Source organism: Monodon monoceros, unplaced genomic scaffold (assembly GCF_005190385.1).
Source record: "Monodon monoceros isolate NGI ecotype Baffin Bay Population unplaced genomic scaffold, NGI_Narwhal_1 Super_Scaffold_19, whole genome shotgun sequence".
Taxonomy (NCBI): Eukaryota; Metazoa; Chordata; class Mammalia; order Artiodactyla; family Monodontidae; genus Monodon; species Monodon monoceros.
Genome location: NW_021703775.1, coordinates 87,934,451 through 87,945,365, shown reverse-complemented (window position 1 = coordinate 87,945,365; position 10,915 = coordinate 87,934,451). Strand labels below are relative to the sequence as shown.

The 10,915-nt window shown below is 47.0% G+C and overlaps 1 protein-coding gene across 1 annotated transcript; it reads right to left on the bottom strand.

The window, feature by feature from the left end:
- Positions 1-318: 318 nt before the first annotated feature.
- On the bottom strand, positions 319-7,848 carry FAM110C (family with sequence similarity 110 member C). The gene is made up of 2 exons (XM_029232302.1): positions 6,854-7,848; positions 319-3,030 (listed from the first exon to the last, which is right to left on the bottom strand). Exon 1 carries the CDS (start codon positions 7,846-7,848, stop codon positions 6,883-6,885), a length of 966 nt encoding a protein of 321 aa, XP_029088135.1. The 3' UTR covers positions 319-3,030; positions 6,854-6,882.
- Positions 7,849-10,915: the final 3,067 nt, after the last annotated feature.

Genomic DNA, 10,915 nt, shown 5'->3' with positions numbered 1-10,915 from the left:
ATAAACCATGAAGGAAAGAAATTTAAACAAAAGACTGATGAAACAAAGAAAACCAACGTGCTAAACATTCAAACTGTTTTTATTGCATTCCATCTCCAGGGAGAACTGGAGACTTCGGACACCACATGGCTCTCCTGGGTCAAATTTTAGAATGCGTTCCTCATTTCTACTGATAATCTGCTGAGATGATATTAGGAAAAAAGGGAGAAAGCCAAAGATTTGAGTAATTATAATAAGCAGACTCTTGCTTCAGTTTTTTCACATTGTACAAATTCATAAAGTAATACTAAAAATGATAAAAATACTTTATTTCTTTGATACAGAATATACAATATTGCACTCATGTCGCAAGTAGCGCACAGAAAACATGAACTCTATTCAGAAACAGCCATAACAATTGTCTGGGCCTGATATCTTACGGAATCACCAACTACAGCACTGCGCCTTTAACCCACTGAAAAGGGCAACGTTTGATAAATCTTTCTTTGTATTCCAGTGTCAGTGACCAGCAGTTTAGAAACTATATGCATCAGTATATAGTGAGGAAACTTTCCAGTTACATAAATACCTTTCACTCTGAGGCATTGCTGATCTGTACCCATGTATTAATGAAACAGATACTATCAAGATATTTTCCATGCTGTATCCATAATTTTTTCTCTCCATCGTGCTTAATCATATTATCTGAGAAGCTACTCTTTTGTGAACAAAAGAAACTATTTTGCAGCAATAGTGAAAAGCAATTACAAGCTTTTTCATTCAGATTGAGCTACACAGTTTGATTTTCTCAAAGTCACTCAGCAAATTGGGGTAATTCAGTGAGGAAAGGACCTCTGGCCTCCAACCACACCCTCAGGCCCGGAGTTTAGGCATGAATCTGAACGGACAAGAGGGAGCGTTAACCCATCCTGCTGGGGTCTGGGGATACCCCGTTCCTGACAGCTCCTTCCAGGAGTCGCCTCCACTGAAGTGCAAATGCTTCTCAAAGATCTTGGTGCTTTTAAATGGTAACCAATTTGTTTTTCTCTTTTTCATCTATTACATGGATGGTAGAGTCCGCACCATTTTGATCTCAGATAAATCTGAGCTAGGTTTCGGTTCATCCTATTCTGACAATAGAAAGGCACATAACAATTTTACTTAAAGCATTCACATATAAAATTAATGGAACCTGTAAACAAGGGAACTGCATATATGAAAAGGTCCTTTAAAGAAAACCCCTCTCATCTTTGACATTATCTTTAAACTAAGTGTAATCCAGTGAACAGCAGAACAGCAGCATTTTTAAAAAAACAACAGGGAAACATTTCTTAGAGCAGGGAATCTTTGTCTTTCTAGAGACTACATTGACAGAGGTACAATCCATCAGCCAACAGAGCCTCCCCAAATGCGCATCTGTGTTTTACCTAAAAACAAATCCCTAGAGTACAGAGCACTTTATAGAGTAGTGAACACTCTGCTTACAGTCAAATTTGGAAATTCAATTAAACAACATACAAAGAGACAGTCAAGGAGAGAATGATTTAAAATTATCCTGATAAAAACTAAAACCATACGAAGTATAGGAAAACTATCTGAAGACCAATAACTATGTAAAAATAAATATTTAAGTAATTCAAGGACATATTCTCACAGTAAAACAGTTACAAAAATAGAATACAATATTAAACAAATACATGAATATATCAAAATTGGTTTATAAAATATTTTACCACTGAGAAAACTATTTCTCTTCCCTCCCGATTCTTCTAATAATTTTATTCTTGAAGGGACATATTTTGACAAAACATTGTAAGCTTTGACCAGGTGACAAATTTTCTTTGGGTTGTCATCATCGATACAAAATTCCTCTCAGAAGTTTCTGAATCTGAAATCTATTTACTCTGAGTGCCATGAGCTGGTTCAGATTTAGGGTCACAGTAACTCCTTATGGACACCCAGAGGCTAACCCTTGTCTCAAACACACCCTTTTCAGAGAAGGGTGAAGTGTTGCCAAGTTTGGAATGATTGCCTGATAGGTGGGTGTGTGAATTAGACCAGAGAGCAGGGCACATCACTTGTCATGAGTCCATGTTCTGTCTAAACCGAGGCTTTTTATCCTTTTGGAAGCTGGGAACAAGAGAACCATGGAGGCCCATATTCTAAACGGTGCTGCAGAAGAGGACCACTGCTGGTGATCTGAAGGAAGGAAGCTCCAATATTCTTCTGCCAACTCTCAAGGAACTGTCCAGGTACAAGAAAAGGTTTCCTAGCAGTATTTCAGCTCTTTATCTTTTACTGGTACCTCTGCATGTCTACAACCCAACAGGAGTGATGTTCACAGAATGACCTTGCAGCTCGCAAGTGGTTTTAAAAGTGCTTTCTGATTCATTTCATAAGATGATCAGTTGCACAGTTTGGGAATTCACTGTAGTTTACGGTGCAGTGGTGCTTAGAAATTGAGGTCTACATGTGAGTATGCAAGTGTGAGCATGTGTTTGCTCTTTGTTAGCCATAGTATTTGTGTAGAATATAACTTCTTATGATCACAGAACTTTGATTTAAATGGTGCCAATCCACCCAATATGATTGAAGAGGTAAATACCGTGGCATTCGTGTTTGCTTTTCATGCTCTTTGCCTTTTTTTCTTTTTAAAATTAATTTAGATATCATCAAAATGTATAACTGTACCTCTTTGTCAGCAAGCCACTCAAAAAGATGCCCTTGAAAATATTTCCAAGCAGTTTTTCCCTCTTCTGCTGCTCTCTGGAAGCAAGGATAGGTCCACCTAACACAAGAAAATATCTTCCAGAGCTACAGCTGTGTCATAACAGTTATAACTCAGCTAATTTCCAAGCTCTATGTTCCCATCTTCTCCATAGCACTTCAAACCTTCTGAAACTGCTTAGGCTTCTTCAATGGTGTGCTTTATTCCTGGGAAAACAGCAATCATATGGACACCTGGGTACACTGGACAAAACCTGGCAGCGAGGATGTCCCAATCAACCAGACGTACTTCAAGGAGTCCCCACTATCGGGAAGGCTTGCTTCCTGAGGAGTAAGGAAAAAGCTGTCAATCAACACCATTCTAGGCAAAAGTTATAAAGCCAAGCATTGAACTACAAAGTCTGGTCCCTGCAGTTTTTGGTTTTGTGATATTTTCTGCATTTTAAACATCTCCTTTGCACATTTTAAATTTTGAAAAGAAATCAGTGGCAAAAGCAGCTATCATCTGGTTTCTCTGCATCCATCTCCCTGCAGGCCTTTTTCTGGGGAAGTAAAGAAAAATTTCTTTGAATGTTGATTGGTAAGGCCAGTGCCCACTAGCACAGAGCTGGACAACAAAACAGAACACAAAGCAAGCAGTACAAATAAATTTTTAGAGGCAAACAGATTCTTTGCTTTCAAACTCAAATCTCTCTAAAAGGCCCAGGGGCTGGCCTGAAGACAGAGTAGGTAGCCTTATTACAGCTCAAGCCACTAGCTTACCTAAAATGCACTCTTAGTTGGTGACTACAGAGCTTCCCAGCTAGTCAAAGAAGAAAGAAGCAGAAATTCAGGAGTGTCCCAGTTTGTTTGCGCGATCTCCCCACGGCATCTTTGCAGATGGTGAGACAGTTCTACCCCCTAGCTTTCAGTTGCCCCACATCTATCAAAGAGAAATGTGAAGAGAGCTGGCAATGTTTGAGATTTTTGCCTTAAAACCGAACAATGTTTAGCCCTAATTAATTCAAAGGGCAAGTTACCATTCTAACAATTTTAAAATCAGTAACATTTATTTGGGCAAAAGATAGAAAACCAGAAACCTAAATTTTGGCAGGCCTATCATTTTAATGAATTGAATGACAGGAAGATGATTGAACACCAGTAGACAGAAGAGCAGTTTTCAGGAATTATACACTGGGAAACAGAATACCAAAATTATCCACATGTAACTATCTATCACTAATGGATCCCAGCGGGACCGCATGCAGATTCTACAAGTCATTCTCCAGCTCTGATAGTCTCAGTTTTGGAAGGCAAATATTTTTACTCCATGGGGTAATAAATTTGTGAACCTTTTATTTAATTCTGGATGGGATATTTTTATTTTACTTTATAATGTCTCTATCTAGCAAGGGGACAAAAGCCTCCATATAAAATGTTTTCTGTTTTCACTTAGAAAGCATATATTTGTTCATCTCAAATTTTCTGAATTTTCATGAAATCTTAAAATGAATCCGTACGGACTCCAACACAAATGTCCTGATAAACTAGAGAAAAATTACACCTTGTAGTCTTGCTTCCACAGCTTCCAGAAGTTATGGAATTAATCTCGGCCAAGTAATCCTGTGGGAAAAGGTCAGCTGCATTTTGTTCAAGCTGCCAGAGACCCTCACCAATGAAGGCGAAGGGTCTAAGCGCTCTCCTGGCTCTTCTTCAGAGGGGGCTTCGTGTCTGCGAATGGCAAGTTGAGGGGCCGTGATCATGGGCAGACATCGTCCCAGTCCCAGTGGAGCTGGAGAAAGGACATGCATTTCTTCCTCACAGTTCTCCGAGCAGCCAGCCCTTAGGTGTCCTGGGTGGAAGTTCAAATAACCTGAGCTGTTTTGGGTCTAGGAGAGTGAATTTGTAGAGAAAATCTTTACAGTGCTGGTGATTGCCAATGACATACAGAAAATTGGGCAGGTTCCGTGTCACTTCCATCTCCCTTCTCTGAGCAGTAATATGACACAGCTCACGATACAGGTGACACCCGTCCCCCACTTGAACAAACAGAGTTATGTAGAGGGAGGGAGAGGGTGAGTGAGTAAACCTCTGTTCTTCTGCAGAGGCTCACCCTGGGCAGTTTCCTAAACCTGTGTCACTTTCCCTCTTGCCTCAACTACTTCTCTGTCATAAAAGTGAAAGTTCTTACAGGCTAACCAACCTTCTTAAATCTTTCACAGACTCAGACCTAAACGGAAAGGTTATTTGGACAGTTACTTCATGGGCTGAATCCTAAACCCCTCAGACTTTCACACTGGGGCACTGTGGGTGAGCGCGGGGCGGAGTCTTGATGGATCAGAGGAGAATGCTTTTATTTTTTTGGTGTCAGGCTTCATTTTGGTGTGTTTGTGCACCATTGTGTTACGTCAGCACTATTTGCACCACCAATTTCACCTACACTCTTTGCATAAAGTACAGTGCACTCTGGCCACTTGGAAGGAGCTTATTTGTAAGTTTACTTTTTACATACTACAATAGACGACAGTTTTTTTGTTTTCCTTTTCTGGGTTTCAATCGTGCAACACAGACATACAGATTACTGACTGTGTGGAATCATAATGCGTAGAGGCTGGAAAGCATCTGCTATCTGCCTTCGTTTTACGGACAATGGGAGCCTAAGCTAGAAGTGCGGGAGTGGTTGCTACCAGAAGCACTCCCCACTCCCCACTGAGGGCTCCATCCTACACAACATCCCTCTGGGACATGCTGGCCTCTGCAGCTTCCTTCCTCCACATCAGGGTGTTCATGGCCAACCCTAACCCTGGCCAGCATTCACTCGTCTCAGTTCCCAACACAACCGGTGAAAAGTACAAGTTAATGTGTGTTTTTAGTTTAAATTCTGACTGCCTGTATACATTCCTTGGGGATTCAGGCTAGTGGAAATGCAATAATCCTCAATGAACTACAAGGGAGCACTTAAGTCATGACCCTTCTGAGTTCAAGAGAAACAATGAACTCCTCTGTTTTTGCGAATTGTCACAACCGTACCAAGACCATGGCCACTAGGGGAAGTCAGGCTTTTTCCAGGCCTCAGACACAGGTGAGCTGTGTGCATCATGTCTGTGGCAGACTCCCCACCACGCTGAAGACTGATACTGTGCGTTCAATTAGTCATCTCAACGGCAGAAAAAATACTTCCACCACGTGAATTTCACAAACACCTGTAGCAGGTTGTCAGTGCAGGGTCAGAGAAAACAAGATGTTGCAATGTTTAAAATCTTGGCTCCCAAAGAGAACCCTGAAAAGGTACCTTCCCGTCTCTCTTCACCAGCCCCGGAAGTGCCCTCTCCACAGAGCTGACAGTGAGCATAAGCATTCCTTAGTTCCTCAGGGAAAAAGAACTTCTTGCGATCAACCCTGAGTTACTGACGTCCAAGGGGAAGAAATTTACCTCCCAAATTATCATCAGAGGCAAATAAAATACAGAATCACTGCCAAGCAGAACTCTAATACGCTAGTTACGATCTCGTCCAGCTCCCAGTTCAACAAACTGAAGCTCCTTCTTGTGAACTAAGCTGCTGCAGCGGCTCTCCGCAGGAAGGTCTCGAAACAGTTTGAACAAACTTTAGCCAAATAAAGATCTCTGCAGCTAAATGAATGTCAAACTGCTGACAAGATCCTGTAGAGAAGTTCTCCTCCCTCCCACTTGGGTAAAGGCCTCCAGGAAGTGCAGAGCCTTCCTTTCTGCTGGAGGGGAGATGGCAGCCCCACCCCAAGGCCACAGGCTGACCGGTCAACTCACATCGAAGCTCTGGATGCCCACAGGAACTGGGGCTCTCAGGCTATGTTCAAATCAGGATAACTGCTGAGGTGTAAAACCACTTCCTAACTGAGCATTTATAATCCCAATTTCTCCACTTTTCACAATAATAGACCAACTGGGATGGTGTTACCTTTCCAGGCAGCCAGAAACCGCACACTCAAAAGAACTGGTGCAGGCCCTGCGGGGACCTGGCCTGGCGGCCCTTCTGCTCTTCAGCAGCGGCCACTCTGACGCAGGAGCCTCTGCGTCTCTATCGCTAGGGTCCCTCGCTACTTGAGAAGGCTGGATCTACCCGGCTCGATCACTCCCCAAGCCCTCACAGGCACGCCACACACACCCCTCCCGGCTTCTCTGGACGCAAACCTCTGTCCGGGTCTCCCGGGGCGCAGCGGTCACGCCGGGCCCTGCAGCCCCTGGCCGGGGGTCTCCTTGGCCTTCTTACAGGTGTACAGCCACTTGATGATGCGGGCGTTCCTCTCGACCACCGAGGTGGTGCTGGGCACCTGCTCCGTGAGCTCTTCCTCCTGCAGCCCCTCGTCGCCGCCGCTGTGCCGGGAGAAGCCGCTGTCGGAGGTGGCGACGCTCACGCTGCGGACCTTGAGGGCGACGACGTCCGACCCGGCGGAGAAGTTCTCCCGCCCGAGCGCCTCCACCACCTCGGGCTCCAGGCCGCAGTACTGGAAGAAGGTGTCAAATTCGGCCAAGGACGCGGAGTAGCGCGAGCTGAGGTCGGACTGCGAGCGCTGCAGCCCCCGGTGCCTCGCCCCGAGCAGCTCCGGACCCCGGGGCGCAGCCGGAACTCTGGAGGGCGCCCTGACCGGCGGGGCGGGAGCCGGGGGCGCGGAGGGCCCTGGCACCGCGGGAGCCGCGACGGGGCCGGGTTCGGTCGGGGAGGCCTCCTGGGCCCCGGCCCCGCCCTCCTCTCCCACCCGGGACGTGCCGGGGCATCCCAGCGTCTTGTCCTTGCCCGGCCCCGGGAAGAGCTTCTTCACCAGGCCTCCCCTGGGGCTGTCGGCTCCCGACCCTCGGACGAACTCGCATTTCTGTCGGTAGATAACCAGCGAGTCCGGCCTCAGCGGCTTCCGCGCTATGGCCCTGCGCGCCACCGCACCGGGGACGCGCGCCGGGGGCCGAGGGTCGCCCGCCTGCCCTTCGCTCGCCCCGGGGCCGCTGCCCTCGCAAGCCGGGCCTGGGCCGGCTCCCGGCGGGCCCCGCACGTACTTGGAGCGGTCGGCTGCCAGCCTTTCCACCGCGCTCCTGCGCGTCGGCCCCGCCGGGTCCCGGGCCCGGGGGGCCCCGGAGTCCCGGGACAGGAGGCGTTCGCTCGGGGGCGCGTCCAGGGCTGGCAGGGCGCGCATCCTCGGGGTTCGACAAACTGCGGAAACGCGCTGCGGCCGCGGCGCCCGTCAGGCCGCCAGCCAATTCCGAAGTCCGCGAGGGGTGGGGAGCGGCTCCCCAGTTCCCGCCGGCCAGTCGGGAGCCTGGGCGAACCCGAGTCCGCGCGGATTGGCTAGTTGCCTGGGTCCCCGCCCCGCCGGCTCCTCCCCGCCTGTTCCCGCCCCCGCCCCTCACCTCGCGCCTGGTTCCCGGTTCCCGCCCCCGCCCACACTGGCTCCGGGCAGCCAGTAGCCTGGAGGACTGCGGGCGGACCTGCCCCCAGCGGGCTGCGCGCGGAGCCCGGCGCTCCGGAGCTGGGAGGGCCAGTCTGCGCCACAGGGCAGAGGAACGGGGAGGGGTCGAGTTGGTTCAGATCCAGGTATCCACCGCCTCCTCCCTGCCTGGGAGTGCCTCGGGTCCCCGTTGGACGCTGGCATTTCCGGACTGGGGGAGGGCAGAGCGGCTCACGGCCCCCCCCCCACCCCGGCAGGTGTCTCGTGTCCTTTGAATTCTTAAAGTGACCTCAGCGTGTTTGGAAACTTAGGACTCTTTAATTTCCTAAATCTCTACCTGAGCACTACTCTTAACTGTCAGAAAGAAAAGTCTATAAACAAGGAAAGGAAACGCGTCGCAGAACAGGTCCGTCTACGTGTTAGGTAGAAAGAACCCAGGAACCGGGTAGGGACCTGGACTGCGTCCAGACTCCGCCAGGCGGCTTACGGGGGGCCTAACCAGACCGGAGCACCTGGTGCCGGGACTCGCCGGAAAGCAGTGGTGTCGGAGGCGAGGCTCAGTGGATTTGGAAAAAAACCTGAACAAATTCCCAGAATGACTGCTGTTTTTACCGTAATCAGGGCAGCGGGGAAACCACGGGCTCACCGGGGTAGTGAATCAGCCTAGGAATGCTAAACGTCTACGGCGAAACATTTCCAAAATTCCATTCTTTCAAAAGTTGGACAAAGGACTAAAACTATCTGCCAGACGAGGGAATGTCCACGTTATCTCACGTTAAGGCCGCGACTCCGAGATAGGCTGACCTTTCAAAGTTGTGGCTGAGTGCGCCTGGTGCGGGGCAACACAGCAGCCCGTGGGCCGCAGGCAGGAAGGTGCCTTAGGTCTGGGTCTGATTATGTTTCGAGAAATGCCAGTGGGCACCGAGAGGGGGCTTGTGGTGAGTCAGCAGGAGCAGCAGCTGAATGATTTCCAACAGGTTTGGCAAACTGGCGCCTACTGACCACCAACCGCCCAGGATCGCAGCAGGTGCCAAATGCGTCTTTGCACCTTGAGTTTCCGTGAGGTCAAATCCTGTCGTCAGTGACAGGAGCACAAGAAACCAGGTCTCCTGAGAATCGGACTACCCAGTTAGTGTGACCAGAAAATGCCACACTGATGCGAAAAGATGACTGTGGTCCTGAGGGTGAGAGAGAGAGATGGAGCCGGTGCCAGCTCCTGGGTTGGACACACTGTTTCCCACAATAGGGTACTACTGGTGGAGGGGGACCAGGTGGGAGCCCAAAGTCCAGCCTTTTCTCTGCTCAGGCGGCCTGGTCTATTGTCAGTCAGAGAAAAAAAAGTCTTCTTAATTGCTTAGCCCAACGTGGCTCCTTTTCCTCCTTTGCACTTCATGTGCCATTGCAGCCGATCAGAGAGGGAGAACTCCTAAGCGTAGGATATCCAGAATTCGTCTGCGCCTGGGTCCACCATTTATTAGCTATGTTCCATTGGACAGATAACAAACCTCTCAGGGTCTTTGTTTTGTCATTTGTAAAAATCCTCATTTTTATAGCTTAGAACATTCATTGCTTTGTAGTGAGCACTAAATGAATGTTAAAGAAAGACCTAGGCTTAGGTATCGGTTCTAGCTTCTGGAGAGGCTGTCAGGTCGGACTTCTCAATGACTCTGGTTGCTCCTCTGTAAACTAGAGCTCCTTACATCCACCTGTTAGGGCATTTGTTAATGAGATTGTGCATATAAAGGGCTTAGCACTATGTCTGGTACAGATCAAATTTTCAATAAATAAATGTTTTGATTATGATGTTTATGACTAGTTGTTATCACATTTTAAATAATGTTCGTGAATTCACATATGAGTACTGAACATAAGAATAAAAACTACTATAAAGTTGTATTTAAGATTTATTGCTATTAAAGCTAATTATATTTATATCCATAATTTTCTATCTATTAAGCAGATAACTAACTGGATAAATAGAACTGGAGTAATAAGATACTGACAAGAAAATTTTCTAAATAAATTGTTCTCATTGCTCAACTGGTAGCTTAGACTTTGAGCCTAATTTCCTCTTCGGCATCATCTCAAAAGATTTGGTCAGAGCAGGAAATAATGCTTACAGACCCAATGATCCAGGAACTCTACTCCAAGGAATATATCCTAAGGAACTAAGAAGAGATGTGTGCACAGAATGAGGATATTCGTTGCAGACAAACAGTTGGAATCAACCTACATTCAACAACAGGAAGAAGGTTAGATAATGTATGACATACTTGTGGGATGGAGTATTATGCAACCATTTACAGTCATGCTTCCACAGGATATTTTATGGAATGGGAAATTATCATGATGTATGTGAAATTTTAAAAATAGGACAAATACGGTGGCAGTCTTGAATAACTTTCTAGAAACATAAAACCTCCCAAGACTAAATCATGAAGAAACAGAAAATCCAAATAGACCTATAACTAGTAGGAGATTGAATCAGGAAGCAAATGTCTCCCATCAAAGAAACGCCCTGAACCTGATTATTCACTGACCAAATTTTAAAGAAGAACTAATACCAATCTGTCTTAACCTTTTCCCAAAAAGCAAAGAGGAGGGAACACTTCCTAACTCATTCTATAAGGCCTGCATTACCCTGATACCAAAGCCAGACAGAGACAACACAAGAGATCTACAGATCCTTATCTCTTATCAACAATGTTGCAAAAATGCTTAACAAAATACTAGCAAGCATAATTCACCAGCATATTGAAAGGATTATCCACCATAACCAAGTGGGATTTATTCCTGGAATGCAAGGGTGGTTCAA

Bases quoted from the DNA above. Each gene is read 5' to 3' on its own strand.
- FAM110C (XM_029232302.1), bottom strand. From the start codon at position 7,848: ATGCGCGCCCTGCCAGCCCTGGACGCGCCCCCGAGCGAACGCCTCCTG.